The sequence below is a fragment of the Cervus elaphus genome, chromosome 20, assembly GCF_910594005.1.
Source record: "Cervus elaphus chromosome 20, mCerEla1.1, whole genome shotgun sequence".
Classification (NCBI taxonomy): Eukaryota; Metazoa; Chordata; class Mammalia; order Artiodactyla; family Cervidae; genus Cervus; species Cervus elaphus.
In genome coordinates, this window is record NC_057834.1 from 73922409 (window position 1) to 73947269 (window position 24861).

The 24861-nt window shown below is 37.9% G+C and overlaps 1 protein-coding gene across 1 annotated transcript; it reads right to left on the minus strand.

The window, feature by feature from the left end:
* Window positions 1-595: 595 nt before the first annotated feature.
* C20H1orf146 (chromosome 20 C1orf146 homolog) lies at window positions 596-23340 on the minus strand. Its single transcript, XM_043878900.1, has 6 exons — window positions 23237-23340; window positions 13915-14021; window positions 4402-4495; window positions 2516-2684; window positions 2033-2111; window positions 596-792 (listed from the first exon to the last, which is right to left on the minus strand). The coding sequence occupies exons 2-6, from the start codon at window positions 13981-13983 to the stop codon at window positions 658-660; spliced, it is 546 nt and encodes a 181-aa protein (XP_043734835.1). The 5' UTR covers window positions 13984-14021; window positions 23237-23340; the 3' UTR covers window positions 596-657.
* Window positions 23341-24861: the final 1521 nt, after the last annotated feature.

Sequence of the window (24861 nt, forward strand, 5' to 3'; positions counted from 1 at the left end):
ATCAGTAGCATTGTTTCCTTTTAAAAAGGTATCTATATGGTAAATAATGCCCATGTGTATTTTAAATACTACTGTTGAAAAATCTAATACGAATCAATAATTTTATATTATGATTTCATAAAATGTACTGGAATTACCTTTATTCATACAGTTGTGAGTTTCTAAAAATTCTGATACACTTTATGTTCCAGTTAGATGCTATTTTAGAACTCTTACTGTTAAACTGGCTATCATAGCACTGTAAGAGCTTAGAGAAAAATTCTGAGTCTGTGTACTACTCCTGATTTCCCTTTTTTCCCCCGCCTCAGGAGTCTTAGAGGACAGAGTCCTCTATCACCAGCTTTCCAGCAATAGTTACAGTGAAAGTATCTGTGAAGATTAATTTTAGAAATAGTGGCTGGCTTGTATTATAAAAAGGTATATATGACTTTCTTTAACCCAAGGGGCTAATTAGAAAATGCTGTATACTTATTTGCAATTAAACATTTGTTCTTCCAACTTAATTTGTATCATTAAAAAGCTTCTAAGTTTTATATACATGTACCAATATTTTTTGAACATTATTAAAGGAATTAACAGAACTCTGAAAGTAAAATCATTTTTAATTATATGTATTTTATTTTAATATCCTTCCCAAGAACATTTATAGTTGGTAATCTAATTTGGGTTAAATGTATCACTACTCAGTTTTATCTTTTGAAGTGTTTTCCACACAGGACTTCGCTCAATGATGTAAGCTTTAGTTGTTATCATTCTGTAGCAGATGCTATCTATGTATGATTTGGAGGTGATCTGGAAGAAGATATAAACATGAAACATTATTTAAGAAATAAGGTATTTTTACAGGGTCACATCATAAAATACCTAACTTATTCAACAGGTATTAATCAGTACTATGTATGAATTAGAGTAACAGAAAAATACCTGATCTTTGTCTTTATGGAATTTCAAACATGCAAACCAGAAAAGTAGAGTACTATTAAGAATTGCTTCACAACCTAGATGCCCATCAGCAGACGAATGGATAAGGAAGCTATGGTACATATACACCATGGAATATTACTCAGCCGTTAAAAAGAATTCATTTGAATCAGTTCTAATGAGATGGATGAAACTGGAGCCTATTATACAAGTGAAGTAAACCAGAAAGATAAAGACCAATACAGTATATTAACGCATATATATGGAATTTTAAAAGATGGTAACGATAACCCTATATGCAAAACAGAAAAAGAGACACAGATGTACAGAATAGACTTTTGGACTCTGTGGGAGAAGGCGAGGGTGGGATGTTCTGAGAGAACAGCATTGAAACAAGTATACTATCAAGGGTGAAACAGACCACCAACCCAGGTTGGATGCATGAGACAAGTGCTCAGGGCTGGTGCACTGGGAAGACATAAATGGATGGGATAAGGAGGGAGGCGGGAGGAGGGATTGGGATGGGGAACACATGTAAATCCATGGCTGATTCATGTCAGTGTATGGCAAAAACCACTACAATATTGTAAAGTAATTAGCCTCCAACTAATAAAAATAAATGAAAAAAATAAAATCTAAAAAAAAAAAAATTGCTTCAACAGGGATCTGTTCCAAGTAAAAGAGTGAGGAACACCTAACTCTGCCTATAGGAGTTGGGAGCACACTTTATGGAGAACAAGCATGAAAAGAAAAGTGGAAACTAGTCAAGTTATAAAACACCATATCTGCACTCTGACAGTTCATGACTACCAATATTTATACTTGAGAATTTGAAAGAAGATTTAAGTAACCAATAGGGCCAACACAATGTATATATGATCAAATGCTCTTTTGACCTAAATGAGTGATTCTGATAGTTGCTGCTGGAATTGAGAAGACTTCAGAGGCCAAGTTCAGGCTTGGGAAAGAGTTGCATGTGTTTGGAAATAGCAGCTTCTCTAAGGGAAACAATATTTGTCAGTTCCATTGAATAGGGAATGCATTGTGAAGTACAGAATCTCAAAGTGTATCAGTGTGTATGTATGTATGTGATTTTCCTCAGGTGACTTACCTTAGCTATGGTGCACATAAGATTAATAGCATTTACTGTGTTGTGTACTGGAAGTATCCGTAAGTTACTACCCAGGAATCTGGGGGGGGGGAAAAATCGTTTAAGTTAAATAGATCATATGACTTACATTTGTTATCCTAAGTGGAAAGAAGAGACAAAAATCCTTTATTGTTTGTCATTTGTTTATTCATTCATGCCTGCCTTATTCCACAGAGGATTTAATATGGCTTTAAAACCAGAACTTAATTGACCAAAGAGTGTTCACTTCTGATTTAGTCTTGCTGAAGAAATCCATAAATCAGCATGCATTCTGAAACGTCACTCTCATTCATAGTATAGCTCTTTGGCTTGCATTGTATTAAAAATGAAAGGTTAACATTATGAAGTTTATCTTTTGGCAAAACATAATTCACTTGCCTGAAACAGTTCAGAACTGAAGTACATAAAATAAGGAAAACAGGTCTGTAGTGTTACTGTCCATACCTCTGCTGAATCCTGAACATCAGTTTCCATTCTTCAGGTCCATGCAGGGCAGCAGACAGAACCAAAAAACTATTTTGGTGAATGTTAATAAACTTCTCAATTTTGGCTAGAAATGTTTCTTCAGCAGACATAAAGCATTCTCTAGCATCCATCAATAAAAATGCAACTCCTAGGGAAGGTGAATGTAATATAAAATGTCACTTTTGTCATATTAATAAAAATTTTTTATAAACCTAGTAAAATCAACAAAAATAACTATAAATTAAACATATCTGTAGGTGTCCAGGCCCTAAACCCATAACAGATGGAAATCACTATAACAAAAGTCTTACACAGAAAAATAATTAGGTAGTTCTTTGAAGTGCTCTGTAATAAAAGGATGACAATCTAAATATTTAAGGGAAAAACCTTTCTGGGTCAGTAACCCTTTTTTTCCTTTAAGGCACTATCCACAATGAAAGTAAGGCCTAATTTTAGTTACATGTTAATTTTTCATGTTATACTTTTTAAAAGCTGGAAATCAACTAAAGAAAAGTAGTTTTAAGCAAGCTTTTAATTATTTCTTAGAGAATCTTTTGTATCATAACATAAACCATTATATAAGTTAATACACTCAGGAGCAGATATCTAGGGTCTCTGAAACAGTATCAAGTGTATAAGAATGCTCCAGAAGGCTTCCCTGGTAGTCCATTGGTTAGGACTCAGTGCTTCCACTGCAGAGGGCACAGGTTCGATCCCTGGTCAGGGAACTAAGATCCTGCACGCCATGTGGCAGTCTTCCCCCACCTCCAAAAAAAAGAATGGTCCAGAAAAGAAGCTTAATCTGATTAGCTCTTTAAAAGATGAGTGGAAGACACAATCTCAGGAAGTAAATAACTATGTGATTATACTAATTGAATGGACTTAACGCTAAAATTTATATAACCTTTCTGAATCTAAATTACCTCATCTGTAAGGTTGGATTAATAGTTCTTTGATAGGTTTGTTAAAAGGCTTAAATAAGAGAATGTATATAAAGTGACCAAAGCATACAATAGAGTAGGTATTTACCAAAAATATTTTACTTCTCTCTAGAGGGCTCTCTATCCAACCAGGAAGGATGAATTTGAGGTTGGACCATTTTCAGCTTGGATGTCTATTTCCAGGAGCTTTTGAAAGTGCTTGTCTTCCAAAATCTCTGTTAGAGTACAGGTCTATACATAACCATTCTAATAAAATCCTTTACCTCCACATCTTTTTATCACTTCTATCATTTTCCAAGCACAAGTAGAGCTGCCCCCTTCCCATGTCCCCAGTTTTCTCACATCCTAATCTAATTCCTTTGCCTATGACTCACAGTTGTATAGTTTTATGATTTCAGGAACATTTGTCCCCATTTGCTTCTTTTAGTTAGTATTTGTTTATATTATGTTCAGTAAACTCTTGTACAAAATCATGAAAAACATTCTCCTATATTTTTTTCCCACCTAATTTTTTAATTGAAGGATGATTGCTTTACATCCTGTATTGTTTTTGTATATGGATTTTGATCAATATGATGCTAGCCTCTTTGTTAATATGAGTAACATTTTAAATGTTGATTGTTAGGGAGGGTGGCTTTGTTGTACTTTCATGTTAGTTTCAAAGCAAGTAGTTTGTACCGTTCTCTACTAGACTCCAGTGATTTAACTTTAGTTCAACAATTATAATCTAACAAGGAATGTATTTTGCAACTGGCCATATGTACTGCTTTTGTAGGAGTAACAAAGTTTTATTACACATTCACCTTTCCCCAAAAATAACACCTTAAGCTTATTACTCCATTACTGAACTACCGAATAATTAGAATTTACATGCACGTATTTATTAACAAATTTAAATCAAGGAAGTCAGCAAATATACTGTACCTGAAAGAGAAAATATAATTGATCCATTTTCCACTGAATCTGAATACCGAACCTTGTGGCTTCGATTTTCTAGGGCAGCTGCAACTTCATAACTCTTTAAAAAAAAATTTCATAAATACAGACTTAAGACATCTTTTTAATAGTTAATTAAAGCTAATGAAAAAACATGAAGTTTAATAGCTTTGTTTATAACTGTACACTTAAAGATTTGATCACTGAGACACTAAATGTGCTCTCTCTATGGAGGAAAAAAACTTGAAAAAAAAAAATTAGTTCTCCTAAAATACACTAAGGGTTTGGAAATGAGTTGTGTACTAGTTATGTTACTTAGGGAAGAAACTAAGGACAATATTAAAGAATTAAACTATAAGAGCAAACACAAGCTTCTTTTTTAAAAAGCAACTTGAAGATGGATTCTTCACATACCCATAATTATGTGGATAAATAGGAAATTAGAAATATTTGAGGCCTAGAAATTAGATGCTTAGTATTTAAACCAGAAGTCCTATTGTCTTCATACATGTTTTCTAACTCACCTAAGTGCTTAAGACATTTGAAAAGTTTACTAAAAGGAACTGTAAACAGACGAACTGGAGAATTGATTGTGTCTGTGTAGTTTTCTGAATGACACTTCACAGTTCTGTCAATCATCTAACACACCACATCTAAGAAAAACGTCACCTTCTATTTATTTATTAATGCATGTCAGAATCCATCTTTAAGTTATTTTTTAAAAAGAAGTTTGTGTTTGCTCTTATAGTTTAATTCTTTCATATTGTCCTTAATTTCTTCCTTAAGTAATAGCTGTAATAACAACTCATTTCCAAAACCACAGTGTATTCCAGGAGAACTAAATATTTTTACTTTTTTTTTTTAAAGTTTTTTTCTCCATAGAGAGACCTCATTTAGTGTCTCAATGATCAAATCTTTAAGCTATATATGGTACAGCTATAAAAGAAGCTATTAACAATTAGATTTTACCTAAAGCACTTCCCCAGTGGCTCAGCACTCATTATCCGCCTGCAATGCAGAAGACACAGGAGGAAGATCCCCTGGATGAGGGGCATGGCAACCCACTCCAGTACTCTTGCCGGGAAAATCCCATGGACAGAGGAGCCTGGTGGGATACAGTCCATGGGGTTGCGAAGAGTTGGACACCACTGAAGTGACTGAGCAAAGCATTAAAATATAAGTGGTTCATAGTATCTATTGACGGGTTGAAACTCAGGCTTGTTAGTCTCCAAGTAGACAGAAACCCCTCACATTTTATATTTTGCCTCATTATTATTCTATATTTGCCTGTGTATATTTTAAGCATACAGGTTGGAATTAGGTACCAAATATTTGATTCCTTCCTAAAGATAGAGTATTTTATGCTACTCAAACAGATCCTGACTTAGAGTTCAATTAAGACTCTTCCCATGAGTTTTCTGCTGTTTTCAAATTATACATTGCTTCCAGTGATGGCAGATAAGGCCAACTCTCCTGCTGAAGGCATCTAGGAAAGCTGGAAAACTTTCAAAAATCTGCTTGAATGCATCAGACAGCTAGCAGGATAGTGAAAAATTACAAGATCAAGACCTATACAGAAATTCAAAGATGAGAGAGAGGCATTTAGGGCATTTTCTCCCCTGAGGGCGTCTGTCAGTTCAGGAAGAGACAGATGGGAGGCTGGAGAGAGCTTTTGACAAGAGTGGAACAGCTCTCATGGGGGCTGCAGCCTAGCTTCAAACCATTGCAATCCCTAAAATTGGATTAAAGGGATACTGTATTACTAGTGCTCCCAGGCACCTTGCAGAAGCACTCCCTAGAGCAACCTTTCTCAATTAGGTCTCCTCATTTCAGCTACAGAACAAAGAAAATTATCTGAATATCTTCTCAATTCAAACATAACAAGTATCATTGAAATGAACAGGATATAAGCTCCTTTATTACATACAATAGAAGCTGGGTTGCCAGATCAGCAAATAAAAATATAGAACATCCAATTAAATTTCAATTTCAGATAAACATATTTTAGTATTAATATAAGTATGTCCCATGCAATATTTGGGATGAACTTAAACTAAATTCATTATTTACCTGAAACTTTTAAGTTTCACTGAGTGTCCTATATTTTATCTGGAAACCCTGCTTAGAGAGTTAAAGGTTTAATTTTCTCTCAGAATTAAGGTTTCTCTAGAGGAATGTAACACTATTGTAGGCTTCAAATAATTTCTACAAACACTTTTTTTCAAATACAAATTCCAACAATCAATCAAAAATAATCAGACATATAGAGAGACAAAATTACATGAAAAGAGAACTATGAGAAACAACAGGTAATAGAAACAGTAACAGGACATACATACAGTAAAGTTACATATGTACCTTAAAATAGCTGTTTACCATATTCAAGGAGAGAAAAGGCCAAGATGGAGAATTTTGGCAAAGAATTAGAAATTATATAAAAGGATGTAACAGATCAAACCAGTCAATGCTAAAGGAAATCAACCCTGAATATTCACTGGAAGGACTGATGGAGGAACAAGCTCTAATACTTTTGCCACCTGATGCGAAGAGGTGACTCACTAGAAAAGACCCTGATGCTGGGAACGACTGGGCTTCCCTTGTGGCTCAGCTGGTAAAGAATCCGCTTGTAGTGAGGGAGACCTGGGTTCGATCCCTGGTTTGGGAAGATCCCCTGGAGAAAGGAACTACTACCTACTCCAGTATTCTGGCCTGGAGAATTCCCTGGACTATACAGTCCATGGGGTTACGAAGAGTTGGATATGACTGAGCGACTTTCACTGGGAAAGACTGAAGGTAAAAGAAGAAGGGGGCAGCACAGGATGAGATGGTTAGACAGCATCACCCACTCAGTGGACATGAATCTGAGCAAACTACGGGAGATAGTGAAGGACAGGGAGCCTGGAATGCTGCAGTTGATGGGGTTGCAAAGAGTTGGACATGACTGAGCAACAGAACAACTACAACAGGCAAAACTAACTATAAATCTGAGATAAATCAGATCAATGGTTGCTTGAGGCAGGGAACTGGAAAAGGTCTGATTGTAAAAGGGCATGAAGCAATTTTCTGGAGCGATGAAAACATTCTATATGTTTTGACTGGGGTGATGGTTACACAGGTATACACATTTGTCAAAATTCATTAAGCTTACACTTTAAATGTGTGTATTTTATTGTATATAAGTCTCACCTCAGTTATATTGATTTTTAAAACATCTTTCAAGATCAAGGGGGAAACAAAAATATAGTTGATTCTTGTACAACAAGGATTTGAACTGTGTAGGTCCATTTATATGTGAATTTTTTTCAATAAATACATATATTACACAATCTGAGGTTCACTGTATCCTCACACACAGAGTTGCTGATACAATGGGCCAAATGTAAAGTTAAAGGTGAATTTTCAACTGTGAAGGGATCAGCACCTATAACCCCCACTTTGTTCAAGGGTCAACTGTATTTTGAGAGGAGGACTGAGATGGTCCTCATTGAACTAATTTCTAAATTATATTCTTCAGATAAAAAGGAAAATGATCCAAAACAGAAGGTTTGAGCCAAAAGAAGAGCAAAAAAAGTAACAAAGACATGAGTAAATCTAAACAAATACTAACTTTAGAAAGTAATAATAATGCTTTGTGGAGTTAAAAAATTGAGGAAATTAAACTATATGATAACAAATACAGAAGAGGGTGATTGGAATTCAGTTCAGTTCAGTCGCTCAGTCGTGTCCGACTCTTTGCGACCCCATGAATCGCAGCACGCCAGGCCTCCCTGTCCATCACCAACTCCCGGAGTTTACTCAAACTCATGCCCATCGAGTCGGTGATGCCATCCAGCCATCTCATCTTCTGTCATCCCCTTCACCTCCTGCCCCCAATCCCTCCCAGCATCAGGGTCTTTTCCAACAAGTCAACTCTTTGCATGAGGTGGCCAAAGTATTGGAGCTTCAGCTTCAGCATCAGTCCTTCCAATGAACACCCAGGACTGATCTCCTTTAGGATGGACTGGTTGGATCTCCTTGCAGTCCAAGGGACTCTCAAGAGTCTTCTCCAACACCATAGTTCAAAAGCATCAATTTTTCGGCACTCAGCTTTCTTCACAGTCCAACTCTCACATCCATACATGACCACTGTAAAAACCATAGCCTTGACCAGACAGACCTTTGTTGGCAAAGTAATGTCTGTTTTTTAATATGCTATCTAGGTTGGTCATAACTTTCCTTCCAAGGAGTAAGTGTCTTTTAATTTCATGGCTGCAGTCACCATCTGCAGTGATTTTGGAGCCCAAAAAAATAAAGTCTGACACTGTTTCCACTGTCTCCCCATCTATTTCCCATGAGGTGATGGGACCAGATGCCATGATTAGTTTTCTGAATGTTGAGCTTTAAGCCAACTTTTTCACTCTCCTCTTTCACTTTCATCAAGAGGCTTTTTAGTTCCTCTTCACTTTTTGCCATAAGGGTGGTGTCAACTGCATATCTGAAGTTATTGATATTTCTCCCGGCAATCTTGATTCCAGCTTGTGCTTCTTCCAGCCCAGCGTTTCTCATGATGTACTCTGCACAGAAGTTAAGTAAGCAGGGTGACAATATGCAGGCTTGACATACTCCTTTTCCTATTTGGAACCAGTCTGTTGTTCCATGTCCAGTTCTAACTGTTGCTTCTTGACCTGCATACAGGTTTCTGAAGAGGCAGGTCAGGTGGTCTGGTATTCCCATCTCCTTCAAAATTTTCCACAGTTTATTGTGATCCACACAGTCGAAGGCTTTCACGTAGTCAATAAAGCAGAAATAGATGTTTTTCTGGAACTCTCTTGCTTTTTCGATGATCCAGCGGATATTGGCAATTTGATCTCTGGTTCCTCTGCCTTTTCTAAATCCAGCTTGAACATCTGGAAGTTCTCAGTTCACGTATTGCTGAAGCCTGACTTGGAGAATTTTGAGCATTACCTTACTAGCGTGTGAGATGACTGCAATTGTGCAGTAGTTTGAGCATTCTTTGGCATTGCTTTTCTTAGGGACTGGAATGAAAACTGACCTTTTCTAGTCCTGTGGCCACTGCTGAGTTTTCCAAATTTGTTGGTATATTGAGTGCAGCACTTTCACAGCATCATCTTTCAGGATTTGAAATAGCTCAACTGGAATTCCATCACATCCACTAGCTTTGTTCGTAGTGATGCTTTCTAAGGCCCACTTGACTTCACATTCCAGGATGTCTGCCTCTAGGTGACTGATCACACCATTGTGATTATCTGGGTCATGAAGAGCTTCTTTTACAGTTCTTCTGTGTATTCTTGCCACCTCTTCTTAATATCCTCTGCTTCTGTTAGGTCCATACCATTTCTGTCCTTTATTGAGCCCATTTTTACATGAAATGTTCCCTTGGTATCTCTAATTTTCTTGAAGAGATCTCTAGTCTTTCCATTCTGTTGTTTTCCTCTATTTCTTTGCATTGATCGCTGAGGACGGCTTTCTTATCTCTCCTGGCTATTCTTTGGAACTCTGCATTCAAATGGGAATATCTTTCCTTTTCTTCTTTGCTTTTCACTTCTCTTCCTTTCACAGCTATTTGTTAGGCCTCCTCAGACAACCATTTTGCCTTTTTGCATTTCTTTTCCATGGGGATGGTCTTGATCCCTGTCTCCTGTACAATGACACAAACCTCTGTCCATAGTTCATCAGGCTCTCTGTCTATCAGATCTAGTCCCTTAAATCTATTTCTCACTTCCACTGTAGAGTCATAAGGGATTTGATTTCGGTCATACCTGAATGGTCTAGTGGTTTTCCCTACTTTCTTCAGTTTAGCACATCCGAGGTAAGCGGTGGTGGCCAAGAAGAGCTACCACATGCCCGAGGTCAGGGGCAGCGGTCGAGAGGAACTACCCCACCCTGGAGGTCAGGGGCCCCACCCTAGAGGAACTACCCCACCGCCATGGAGCGGCTGCTGCACAGGTGCAGGAGGGCTGAAAGGAGCTACTCCACATTCAAGATTGGAATTAGTTTTCTAATATTTGTCATGTAAGAGGAAGATAAGTAGCAAACAGCCTTTTCCAGCAACCCAAGAGATGAGTCTATACATGGACATCACCAGATGGTCAACACCAAAATCAAACTGATTGTTTTTTGTAGCCAACGATGGAGAAGCTCTATATAGTCAGCAAAAAACAAGACTTGGAGCTGATTGTGGTTCAGATCTTAAACTCCTTATTGCAAAATTTAGGCTTAAATTGAAGAAAGTAGGGAAAAGCATGACGCCATGCACGTATGACCTGAATCAAATCCCTATGATTATACAGTGGAAGTGATGAATAGGTTCAAAGATTTAGATCTGGTAGACAGTGCCTCAAGAACTATGGAAAGAGGTTCGTAACATTGTACAGGAAGCAGTGACCAAAACCATTCCAAAGAAAAAGAAATGTAAGAAGGCAAAGTGGTTGTCTGAGGAGGCTTTACAAATAGCTGAATAAAGAAGTGAAAAGCAAGGGAGAAAGGGAAAAATATTCCCAAAAGAATGCGGTGTTCCAGAGAATACCAAGGAGAAATAAGAAGGCCTTCTTAAATGAACAATGCAAAGAAAGAGAGAAAAATAATAGATTGGAAAAGGTTAAAGATCTCGTCAAGAAAACTGGATATCAAGAGAACATTTCATGCAAAGATGGGCACAATATAGGACAGAAATGGTAAGGACCTAACAGCAGAAGAGATTAAGAAGAGGTGGCAAGAACATACTGAACTATACAAAAAAGGTCTTAATAACCCAGATAATCATGATGGTGTGGTGACTCACCTAAAGCCAGACATCCTGGAGCGTGAAGCCAGTGAAAGTGAAAGTCGCTCACTTGTGTCCGACTCTTTGCAACCCCATGGACTATACAGTCCATGGAATTCTCCAAGCCAGAATACTGGAGTGGGTAGCCTTTCCCTTCTCCAGGGGATCTTCCCAACTCAGGTCTCCCACATTGCGGACAGATTCTTCACCAGTTGTGTGAAGTCAAATGGGCCTTAAAAAGCATTACTACAAACAAAGCTAGTGGAAGTGATGGAATTCCAGCTGCACTATTTAAAATCCTAAAAGATGATGCTGTTAAAGTGCTGCACTCAATATGTCAGTAAATTTAGAAAACTCATCAGTGGCCACAGGACTGGAAGTCATCAGTTTTCATTCCAATCCCAAAGAAGGGTAATGCCAAAGAATGTTCAAACTACTGTACAAGTGTGCTTATTTCACATGCTAGCAAGGTAATGCTCAAAATCTTTCAAGCTACGCTTCAGCAGTAGGTGATCCAAGAACTGTCAGAGTACAAGATGAATTTCAAAGAGGCAGAGGAACCAGAGATCAAATTGTCAACGTTCGTTGAATCATGGCAAAAGCAAGGGAGTTCCAGAAAAACATCTACTCCTGCTTCACTGACTATGATACAGACTGACTGTCTGGATCACAACCAAGTGTGGAAAATTACTAGAGATGGGAGTACCAGACCACTTTATCTGTCTCCCGAGAAACCTGTATGCGGGTCAAGAAGCAACAGTTAAAACCAGACAAGGAACAATGGACTGGTTCCTAATTGGGAAAGGAGTATGACAAGGCTATATAATGTCATCCTATTTAACCTACATGCACAGTACATCATGCAAAATGCCAGGCTGAGTGAAGCACAAGATGGAATCAAGATTGCCAGGAGAAATATCAACAACCTCAAATATGGAGATGATACCACTCTGATGGCAGAAAGTGAAGAGGAACTAAGGAGCCTCTTGATGAGACTGAAAAAGCTGGCCTGAAACTCAACATTAAAAAAACAAGATCATGGCATCCAGTCCCATCACTTCATGGCAAACAGAAGGGAAAAAAAATGGAAGCAGAGACAGAGTTTATTTTCTTAGGCTCCAAAATCACTGCAGTGACTATAGCCATGAAATTAAAAGACACTTGCTTCTTGGAAGGAAAGCTTTGACAAGCCTAGACAGCATATTAAAAAGCAAAAATATCACTTTGCCAACAAAGGTCCATCTAGTCAAAGCTATGGTTTCTGCAGTAGCCATGTATGGATGTGAGTTGGACATAAAGAAGGATGAGCACTGAAGTATTAATGCTTTTGAATTATGGTACTAGAGAAGGCTCTTGAGAGTCCCTTGGACTGCAATGAAATCAAACTAGTCAATCCTAAAGGAAATCAACCCTGTATATTCATTGGAAGGACTGTTGCTAAAGCTAAAGCTTCAATACTTTGGCTACCTGATGCAAACAGCCAACATATTGGAAAAGACTCTGATGCTGGGAAAGACTGAGGGCAGAAAGAGAAGGGGCAACAGAGCATGAAATGGTTAGACAGCATCACCCACTCTATGGACAAGAATTTAAGCAAAATTTGGGAGGTAGTAGAGAACAGAGGAGCCTGGCATGCTACAGTCCATGAGGCTGTGAGAGTCAGACACAACTGAGCGACTGAACAACAAAAACAACAATAAAAAATTATTATTTACTTTGGACTTTGTGGGGCTAAGTATGTATGTCAAATTTTCTAGGGTAACTATTAAAAAAACAGAAATAGAGCATATAACTTCCAAAGCTAGTTGAGGAAAAAAAAAAATGAGACAATATTAACAATCAATACAAAAAGAGGCAAAAAAAAAAAAAAAAACCAGAAAAGGTGAGACAAATAAAATAAGATAGATAAAACATAATAAATAAATAAAAAGCAGTTTTCTTGGCAAATTAGTATTGGTTGCTGGCTTCCTCTCTTAAAATCACTCTGGCAAAGCTAAAGAAACAAGAGAAATACAGGAGGAAAATACGGATTGCAGAAATCTAACAAAAAGAAGCATGAAGAATTCCAATGAAACTTAAGGCTGTCTTAAAACAGGTATGGAGCTAGATGGCTAAAGCCAACAGAGCAGAGGGCAGCTTGAGGCAACAATGAAAGAACAGGGTAGATTTTAAAAAATCGTATGCAAAGTCTTATTCTAACCTCTCTCTTCTTTATCATGAAGAATCATCTCTAGCCCCCTCATTCTAGACATTAGGTGGTATCCATAAGATAAACATCAGGGAAAGGGTTAGATAATCCTGCTAGTTGTAGAGTTAAAGCACTGATCAATTGCCCTCAGGCAGTCAACTTCCCATTCCTTCCCCCTTCAAGCTGTAGGGAGACAGCCTCCTCTCAATGCTACTAAGTCTAGACAGGTCAGTTCCTGTTGTTCACTTCTCCAAAGAACCTTAAGTAATGTATGTGCATATGAATCGTTGTTTCTGGAATCATTTAACATCTCTTAGAACAGGCTTAGCGAGAAAAAAAAAAAAAAACTTAAGAAAATGTCCAACTTTCAGGTATTTAGAGAAGTAGGAAAATGGATGCAGTGATCTTCCTAATTTATCTTTAAAATACATTTTAGATTATATACTTGCTGATTCACACAACTTTGGATAATCAAGCTAAAGGTATTTTAAAATACTGTTCTATTGCTTAATTTTTAATTCAAGATCAATGGCCCAAATGCCTCTTTTACCTTAAGAGATGAGCTAATAATAATGGTGGTTGTCCATTTTATTTTTTGTTTTCCATCACTTTCAGCCATCTCTTTGGATCAAATCAGCTTCTAGTAGTGCCAACAATCTGAGAAAAATAACAGCAAAAATAACACATAGAAATGTTTGCTTGATGAATGAGTAAGTTTCAGAAAGAAATAAAATTAGGGTAATGGAGACATTCTAAAGAATATTTGACAGTCAAAATTTGACACTAAAAGAGTATCTGTCTTGTTATACATTGTTTTTGTTAAAGTCACTTCAGTTGTGTCAGACTCTTTGCGACCCTATAGCTCAGTCAGTAAAGAATCTGCCTTCAGGTGCAGACCATGGTTTGATCTCAGGGTCGGGAAGATCCCCTGGAGAAGGGAATGGCTACCCATTTCAGTATTCCTGCTTGGAGAATTCCATGGACAGAGGAGCCTGGTGGGCTGCAACCCATGGATTCACCGAGTCAAGACACGAATTATCAACTGAACAACAATTAGGAAAGGCACAGTACCAAGGGTAAGTTTTGTTATGCAGATTTAAGTTGGTGCCATTTCCACTGATAGGAGTTTCCTGTGATTTAGAATCATCCTTCTTTCCCAGAAACAGAGACGAAGACACCTACAAAAGATTTCCTTCATAAATGTAAATATCCTTCACAAAAGGGTAACTTCTACTCTGTTTTCAGAGCTTCTTCTGTGTCTGTTTTTTAAAAAATAATCAGCTCAAAATAATCCTTATGCCAAATAGGCATATTCTGGGGTGGCATTTCTGCCACCCTTCAATTATCACTACTAAGACTGGTGGCTCAGACGGTCAAGTGTCTGCCCACAGTGCAGGAGACCCAGGGCTCGAACCCAGGAAGATCCCCTGGAGAAGGAAACGGCAACCCACTCCAGTACTCTTGCCTAGAAAATTCCATGGATGGAGGAGCCTGGTGGGCTACAGTCCACGGGGTCGCAAAGAGGTGGACATGACTGAGCAACTTCACTTCACTGTATTATCACTGGTGATTTAAATTGGGCATTTGATCTGGTCTCAAATTTTTCCAATTACAACTGACTTTGCAATACACGGAATCATTTGAGAAAGTACCGAAAGTCCTGTAAAAGTGATTTATTATTTTGTTTTGGCTTGGTTAAAGGAGTTGACAGAAGTATATAATGATGGTAATAATACAATATGTCATATTTATGTTTTCCTATGTATTATGCCATTTGATTTTCTTAACTATTCAACTCATAAATATTATATTCCTCCCCAATTAAAATCCTTCAATAATTCACCATGGCTTACAGAACAAAGTCTAAACTGAAGTTATACAAATTCTTACCTATTCAGCCTCATGTCCTGCCATTCCTCAACATATTATCAGTACTCTAATCTGAAGACCTTGTAGTCCTGAACAAAATGTTTTTCACATCTCATCCCTTTACATATTTTTAACTAAAACTCCCTTCCTCTCCTTGACAATTCCTATGTAATTTTAATAATACACAGTTTGTGCTTTTCCTATTCTCTACAGGCAATTAGGACCTTCCTCTTTCGTAGAACTATAGTACTCCAAACATATCTTTATTATATCAATCATTAATATAGTTATATTTGTTTATATAGCTGTATTCTCCATGAAAAGACTTCTCACTGGAAGCTCCTCAAGGAGTGGGACCATGTTTTATTCATCTTTGTATTCCCAATGCTGAGCACAGTGCCCAGCACTTTTAGCAAGTTCAAACAGTAAGTCCAGATATAAGAAGCAAAATAAAGGTCATAGCAAACTGGGAACAAGTCAGGGGGTTACTGGTTGACTGCCATGAAGAGGGAGATTTTTGCCATGTGCCTTTCTTATGTGTTAAGAAATCTGAGGTGCAGAGATGGATTAAATTAGTTTAGGAGAATAATATAAGACATACATTCAGACTTTTTGGTAGCCAGGAGTTAGACCAGGGATCTAGTCTTGTTATCTATTACTGTGATCATTCAATGTCTTTGAGCATATTTTCATGGGAATATAATGACAAACAAGAAGAATAACACTGGGCTTTCTATTTTCTCAGAATAGTTAAGAAAATCAAATGGCATAATACATAGGAAACCATAAATATGACATATTGTATTATTACCATCATTATATACTTCTGTCAACTCCTTTAACCAAGCCAAAACAAAATAATAAATCACTTTTACAGGACTTTCAGTACTTTTTTAAAATGCTCCAACATGAATACTCCCTCAGTTACATTTTTCTCCCCTACAGATCTCTTCTCACTCAACTCTAGCCTTCCCTCTTCAATATAAACTGGAGATCTGGGGCTGATTCATTAGCTGTCATCCTGGGAATTCCTTTCTCCTCTCTCTTATGTTAGAGCTATCTTTCCCTTGATTTATTTGTTCATTTTGCAGAAGCATTCTTTAGTTGTTTTTTGGAAAAAAGAATGCATGACACATACATTTATCAATAGATATAGAGATATACTTTGACCCCCTGCATATCCAAGAAATCTTTACCCTATCCCTATAATTAATCCCTATATTAAAAAAGACTTCCTGGTGGTTCAGACAGTAAAGCGTCTGCCTACAATGAGGGAGACCCGGGTTCGATCCCTGGGTTGGGGAAGATCTCCTGGAGGAGGAAATGGCAACCCACTCCAGTACTCTTGCCTGGAAAATCCCATGGACAGAGGAGCCTGGCAGGCTACAGTTCATGGGGTCACGAAGAGGTGGACATGACTGAGCAACTTCACTTTCACTTATATTTAATTGGCAGGGCTTCCCAGGTGACTCAGTGGTAAAGAATCCACCCACCAAGCAGGAGACTTGGGTTTGATCCCTGGATCAGGAAGATCCCCTGAAGAAGGAAATGGTAATGCTCTCCAGTATTCTTGCCCAGAAAATCTCAAGGACAGAGGAGCCTGGCAAACTACAGTCCATGGGGTCACAAAAGAGTCAGACATGACTTAAGTGACTAAACAACAAAAACAATATCAAGTGTTGATAAGGATGTGGAGAAACTGGAACTCTTTCATACACTGCGATTCATAAAATATGTGGTACTATCAGTTTGAAAATATCTTGGCAATTTCTTTAAAAGTTAATCATACACCTACCATATAATCTAGTCATTTCATTCCTAGGTATTGTTACAAAGGCAAAAGAAAGCCTGCGTCTATACAATGAGATAAACACAAAGGCTTTATTCATAATACCCCAAAACTAGAAACAACTCAAATATCCCTCAGCAGAAGAATGGATATTGTGATATACCTATACTTTAGTATCACCAGCAATGTAAAGGAACAAACTACCGATTCACACAACAACCTGGATCCAAAAAATTATTATGCTGAGTGAAAGAAGCCAAAATATATATATAAAGGATTACTATGTGATTCCCTTTGTATAAAGCTCTGGAAAATGCAAACTAACTCACAGTGACAGAAAACACAATGGTAATGATGGAGGAGTAATGACAGAAGGAAGAATTAGAAAGAATAGGAGGAAACTTTGGGGAATGATGGCTACGTTCATTATACTGATTGGTAGTGATGATTTCAAAGGTGTACAAATGTATCAAAAAATCATATACACTACAATTAATTACACATCAATTATACCACAATATAGCTACATATAATAATGAGTGTATCATTTTTCAATTAGCAAATTATGTGTGTCAAAAAAAGCAGCACAGGTGTTCAACACTGGAGCTATTCAAAATGTTTCCAGTGGTGGGACTCTGAAATCTACAGTAATTCTATCTACTTCATTACCGGTTGCTTACTCTTGCTGCTATGAAAACCAAAATTAATGCCAGGCAGCTGAAATCAAGCAAAGCAAGCAAAGCTAATCTTCCGTTGAAAAGTGAAAAATAACCCTTTGAAGCACCTTGACAGTCATTGAAAAAGGTCCCCAAAGTTACCACATGCCGATTATTTTCCAAAAGGAAAAACACACTGAACGTCTGGACAAAATAACCTGTACTGCTTATATGGCTAGGAAACAATCTTTGCTTCTACAGCATCTTTTTTCAAGTGGTAAGATCTTTTACAATAGTATGAAACTGAAGATATCTAATTATCAAAACAGGAATCTCCTAAATTTCTGTTAGAAGCAGCTTTTTTTTCATGTTCTTAAAACACAGAAATTACCATGAAGAGGATATATCGATAATAAATTCTATGTACATGGGGGTAAGAAGATAGGACTAAGGTGAGCTCTTAGAGGAGGAAAGAAGGCCCCAAAGAGGTATACCTTTCTGGACTGGAAATTGAGGCAAACTCAGAGAGCACAACGTTTACCTGGCACGGAGACCTACCCAGTATGGCTTTGGGAGCTACAGATACTGGGAATTCTCAAACATAAAATCAAAACACAAAGTAAATGGAATCAAGAGCATCTAGATTTTTTAAAGGCTAAAATATGCAGTTTTAGGCTTATTTTTATAAAGACTATGATAGGGCTTCCCTAGTGACTCAGAGGTAAAGAATCCACCTGCCAAGGTAGGAGACAAGGATTTGATCATTGATCTCAGAAGATCCTACATGCTGTGGAGCAACTAAGCCCATGCAGCACAACTATTGAGCCTGTGCTCTGGAGTCTGGGAGCTGCACCTACTGAAGCCCATGTGCCCTAAAGCCTAGGCGACAAGAGAAGTTACCACAATGAAAAGCCCATGCATCGCAACACAATGCAACGAAGAGCAGTTCCTGTTCGCTGAAACTAGAGAAAAGCCCAGGCAGCAACGAAGACTCGGCACAACCAAAAATAAGTAATTATTTTTTAAAAATTACTTAAAAAGACTGTCTTAGTCATCGTCAGGGCAGTATAACATAATGGTCAAGAGCACCAATTCTGGGGTTGGAGTGAAAGTAAAGTGTTAGTCACTGAGTCGTGTCCAACTCTTTCTGACCCCATGGACTGTAGCCCACCAGGCTTCTCTGTCTATGGAATTCTCCAAGCAAGAATACTGGAGTGGGTTGCCATTTCCTTCTCCATAGGATCTTCCCGACCCAGGGATTGAACCTGGGTCTCCTGCATTGCAGGCAGACTGAGCCACCAGGGAAGACCCTAGGTTCAAATCCTGGTTCTGTCACCTACCAGCTGACATGCACGTGGGCAAGTTACTTAACTTGTCTAAACCTCAGCTGTCTCCAATTTAAAATGCAGAGAATACGCCCTCTTTTACAACATCCCTGTGAGGATTAAATCAGATCATAAAGTAGCAAGATAGTATATTGGTTAAAAGTGTGGCCTCTGGAGCGAGGCTGCCTGATTTGGATCCTTGGCTCTGCTACCTATCACTGGTAAATGATCTGACCTTGGGAAAATCACTTAACTTCTTAATGCCGCAGTCTGCTCATCTTTAAAATGAGGATAATATTTCCTGCCCCACAGGGCTATTAAGAAGATCAATGTGTTATACATAAATCATGTAAAACAGCAGAGCACATAATAAGTGATAATTATTATTGAAATGTGTACTGCATTAATAAATAGTAAGCTTCAATAAATGCTAAATACTGGTAAACAAAAAGCACAATGTACATTAGACTGTTATTTCTAAACATGTAATTTTTATTTTTTTAAATAGAAAGTTTGGGTGCTTAAAGGAAAGCTGGCTCATGTCTTATAAGTAACAGAATTTCATGTCTGTTATTTCCACCCCTTAGAAGGTTCAAATTTTATGGTTATGCTGTAGTTTAGATTATGCCTCAGCATTTCCATGAAGCCTTTTCTAATGATATTTCATTTTTTGTTCTTCCTCCATTCTAGACCACAGTAGATAGTTTATAAACACTTTGTTACTTGATTTAGTTGGCATCCACAAACCAGGCTTTTCCTTCTAGAACAGGCAGTTTGGAGAGAAAAAAAGAGAGAGAGGAAGCGGAAGTGATTCAAACTTGATAATAAAATTAAAGGCTGCTCAGAATAGAGACATAACCATCACAAAACAAAAGATCAGTTAGATATGGAATGTGTATATACACATATTTAAATATATATATTTTATAACGTGAGGAATGCTCAAAAGAGAATACAAGAAACTGAGCACTGAACTTCAGTTTTGGTTGGTTCTTCAACAACAAATGTGAAAAGGAAAAGACTATATAATTTTACATGTTAGGAAATTCAGGCTGAGAGATGATGGTGTCAAAGGGCATATATACCTACAGAATGAGTATGAATGGGTTTACTATTGGTAGACTGGACATGTTAACAGTTATTAAGTCTTCCAATCCACAGGTGCAAGATATCATTCCATTTACTTGTTTCTTCCATTTCTTTCATTGATATTCTGTAGTTTTCAGTATACAAGTCTTTCACCTCCTTAGTAAAGTGTATTCCTAAATATTTTACTCTTTTTGTGCTTTTATAAATGGGATTATTTTCCTAATTTCCTTTTCATGTAGTTTGTTGTTTGTATACAGAAATGCAACTGATTTTTATATGTGGATTTTGTACTCTGCAACTTTACTGAATTGATGTATTATTTCTAACAGTTTTTTTCTTGCCTAACTGATCTGGCCAGGACTTCTAGTACTATGCAGAATGGAAATGGTGAAGGTGGACATATCTGCCTTGTTCCTGGTCTTAACAGGAAAAATTTTCACTTTTTCACCTTTGAGCATGTTATTAGCTGTGAGCTCATCACTTATGGCTTTTATTACACTCAGGTAATTTTCTTCTATGGATGAATAAGCTCTAGAGATCTGTACAACACTGTGTTTGTGCTCAGTCAGTCATGTCCAACTCTTTGCGACCCCATGGACCATAGCCTGCCAGGCTTTTCTGTCCATGGAATTTTCCAGGCAAGAATACTGGAGTGGGTTGCCATTTCCTACTCCAGAGGATCTTCTCAACCCAAGGACTGAACCGACATCCCTTGTGTCTCCTGCATTGGCAGGCGGATTCTTTACTATTGTGCCACCTAGGAGTACACAACACTATAATATATACTTAACAGTTTTATTAAGAGGGTAGATCTATGTTAAGTATTCTTTCCATAATAAATGAAAAAAAAAGTGAATGAGTCCAAATCTAGATCTAGCTCTTTTCCTTTTTCAATTAGTACCATGTTTATTACCTCATGCCTGAACTACTGTAATTACCTCCTACCTCCTAACCCTCCTTTCAAATCTATTCTACAAACTCTTCTCAAGTAATTTTCCTAAAACTTGAATTATAGCTAGATCACTCTTCTGTCCAGAAAACTTCAATGGTTTCCTAAGGCTTAAGAAATTAAATCCAAATTTGTTAGCCTAGCATTCAAACTCCTCTTCCCAAAATCTGGCCCCATGTTTCCTTTCCAGAATTACTTCCCACTAACAGGGGCATCTTCACTGACATGCAATCTGTGTAGTCTCATAGGGCCCCACACTTAAAAGGATTGGTTGATTTATTTATTTATATTTATATGGTATATTTATATTATATTATGGTATAGTTGTATTTCATGGTATATTTATTTATTTATCTATACTTGGTTTATTGCTATTATTCTCCTATTGCTTTCTTGAGAATGTGAATTTTTAACAAAGAGGTTCTATGTTTTCATTTCACACTGGGCCTGTAAGTTATATAGTCAATCCTCCCTCTATAACAGAGAAACTCTATACTTTCTCACCTCACTACCATACCATACTATTTTCTTCTATCTAAAACAACCACCCTGATTTCTGCCTGCCAAAATTCTACCTACTTTTTAAAAGCTCACTTATAACACACTCAAAAAGTTAAATTACATGCAGATTAAGATGACAAGGAGGTATCATTTTGGACCCATGAGAGCCTTCTTAATTAGGGTTCTGGGATATGAAACTCTAATGCCATTAGACAAAGGTGAGGAAACTTTTTTGTATAAGGCTGGAGAGTAAATATTTCAGGCTTTGTGAGCCATTTAATTTCAGTTGCAACAACTCAACTCTGCCACTGCAGCATGAAAGCAGCTACAGGTAATAAGGAAACAAATGAATGTGACTGTATTTCTTAAAACTTTAAGTACACTAAGAGGAATTTCATATAATGTTCATGTGTCACAAGTATTACTTTTCTTTGATTTTTTTTTCTCAATCACTTGATCCACAACTATTCTTGGCTCCAAATGTGGAGGGCCAGATTCGGCTCAAGGGCCACAGTTTGCCTAGCCCTCCCTAAGATATCCACGATATATTATGATTTTGCTTTTCTTCTATACATCTAGAATGGTACTAGTCATGAGAAAATAATCTCTTAAATCATGTTTTACAGGTTTAGTTATCCATAGAACTGCTGAGAAGAGCTGCAATAAGAGTGACAAAAATTAAAAGTTAAAAAAAAACTGAAGGATATAAAGCAACAAGGATTCTTACACATAGGTAGTTAGAATGTAAACTGATACAGACATTTTGGAAAATAATTAGGGATTAATGGGGTAGATAAGTTTTAAGGGGCCTTTAGTGTTCCTGCAGGTTTTTGCTGGATATGTATAGAATATTTTTCACATGTAATAAGCAACACTGAGGAATCAGGCAAGCAGGCTTGTCACTATTAATTAACAAGCGTTCTTCCACTCAGTGTTTATTTCTGTTAACACAAGGAACTGAATGTATCTTCACTGAGGTCTACTTATGTTATTCTCAGATCCCTCTGGGATTTGGGGGCCAGAGGAACCAACAAGAACCTGAAATTTTGGTTACTGCTTTGCCACCAATTTTCAAAAAATCCTTTGTTTCTGATCCAGGTGGCCTGTTTCCTCACCTGAAAATCAAAGGTTGCACCCAATGGCCTCTTCTGCCAGGTCCAAAGCCCTAATATTCTGGGCTTTTGTCGTTATGGTTTTGTCTTTCCCAAGTTTTCAAATTTAAATAAATTCAGCGTTGCACAATAACCTCTTTACTGTAACTGGCATTACCGCTCAGTCTCCTCATGAGTCAAGTCACAGGGACTGGCCTACAAATCTTCACGGCCTCCTCGATTTCCTACTTTCTAGAAGAATCTTCGCCACCCCGTCCCCTCCCCTTCCCCAACCTCCCAGGAGTGGGAGGTGTGAAGAAATTAGAAATTACACCGAAGGAGAATATAAATCACGGGGTGGAAGTCAGAGCTTTGGAAAATAAAGCTGTTCCCCAATCGTATATGAACAACCCGAGAAAACCCGTTTCCACACAGCTCCCAAATGAAGAAAAGGCTGCGGAGGATCCTTTCTCACCCGCCAAATCTCTGAGGTAAAGATCTGTTCGCTGACCTTTACCTCAAGGTTTTTCAAGACTGAGGAAAAACCACACTGGCAGAAGAACCAGGTTATCAGCAGCCTCATTCCCAAACTTGCAAACACACCTAATGTGCACGTTGTCGGTGACAGCTCCGCTGCTCCGAAGCTTCAGGAACTTTCCAGAAGAAGCCCTGTTGGCGGCACAGGAGGACCAGGCGCGCTCTCTGCGCTCAGCCGCCTCCACACGCTCCGCTTTCAGGGCTTCTGCGCAGCCGCAGACGAACAACCACGCCCCACGTGTCTCCCTGTTCAGAGCGCAAAATTGGCTCCTACCAGAAAGTGTGTAAGAAAATGCAAGGGATTTTTCACGTTAGATTTAGCTGCCTGGAACTGATTTTTCACAATTTATTAAATTTAGGCTCAATTCGTATAGTACTACTGTGAACGTAAAATCAAAGTGACCTCCAGTTTATTCAAATTATGAAAAAATACGGTTTCATTAATAGCTGTAAATGTTACGTATAGAGACCTGTGTACTTCCTCTTGGGACTGTTGTTTCAAACCTAAATGAAGCTCAGCAAATTATTAGGCACTGGTGCTCACAATTGTAAAAATTCAAAAATAAGGAAAAAGGAAAACCACCACTTGCCTAGAGCCTAATGGCTAGAGTACTAAATGATTTATATGTCTTCCTTTATAAAAGATGGCGAGAAAGTGCTCCAGGAAAAAATCCTCTGCGGAACTCTTGTGATACGATTAATTATACCCTAAAGTAGCCATTTTGTATAATGTGGAGTTTCCTATAAATGTTATTAAAATTAGATGCACACTTTTGCTGCCTCTTTTGGACAGTTAAGACATGACAAGACATACCAGAGGAGTCAAGACCTTGCTGGAGCCACACCACCTGGGTTTGCGAACTCAAGGAATTGAGTCAGCAGCTGGTGTGGGCAGGAGGGTTTGGAGGACCTCTCCTTGGAAGGTCCTCACGTTTCAGAGCAGGCTAATAGCAGAGGAGTAGAGGAGACATTCAAGATTAAACAGAAGAGGGTTTCAGCAGGCGGAGTGCAGAATGGCAGTTCCCTCTTTAACTGTGATGCTACAAGGAGTCTTAGCTGGGTTGAGAGCAGAGACTCCAATTGTGATAGGGAAACTGACAAGTGCAAAGAAGGGTCTGTGCTGGGGAGGGTACTGAAGTTTTTGGGCCGTACACCAGAATATGGAGGGAAAAGAAAACTAATGATATTGAAAATCTGCTCTGTACCAGGTACTATACCAGGTGCCTTACGTAAATGATTATATTAATCTTCCCCATAAAGGCTGTAAAACATGTGTTATTTCAAAAAACTGGAGCTTAGAGAAATAGTTACTGGCCTTGAAAATATAGCTAGTGATAAAAGAGCTGGGGTTCATGCCTAAGTCTTTCAAATGTATGGACCACATCCCTACCTCTACCTCTCCTGCCCATATGGACCCAGTTAGAAGATTTGGAACACAACATTTACGTCGCATGTGTAGCAAAAATGACTTAGATAGTCACATACCATGGAGATAGCATTGATTAGTCTCCCTGTCTTTAATTTATCCTTTTTTCCTTCATTCGATCAATCAACAAATATTTGATTTCATAAAAGAATGAGCCTAGTCTGTGGAGTCAAACAACTTGGCTCCGTATCATGCCTCCAGCGTTTCCTGAGCCATGAGACTTCTCAGTTTTCATATCTTAACATTAGGATAATAATTCTGCCAG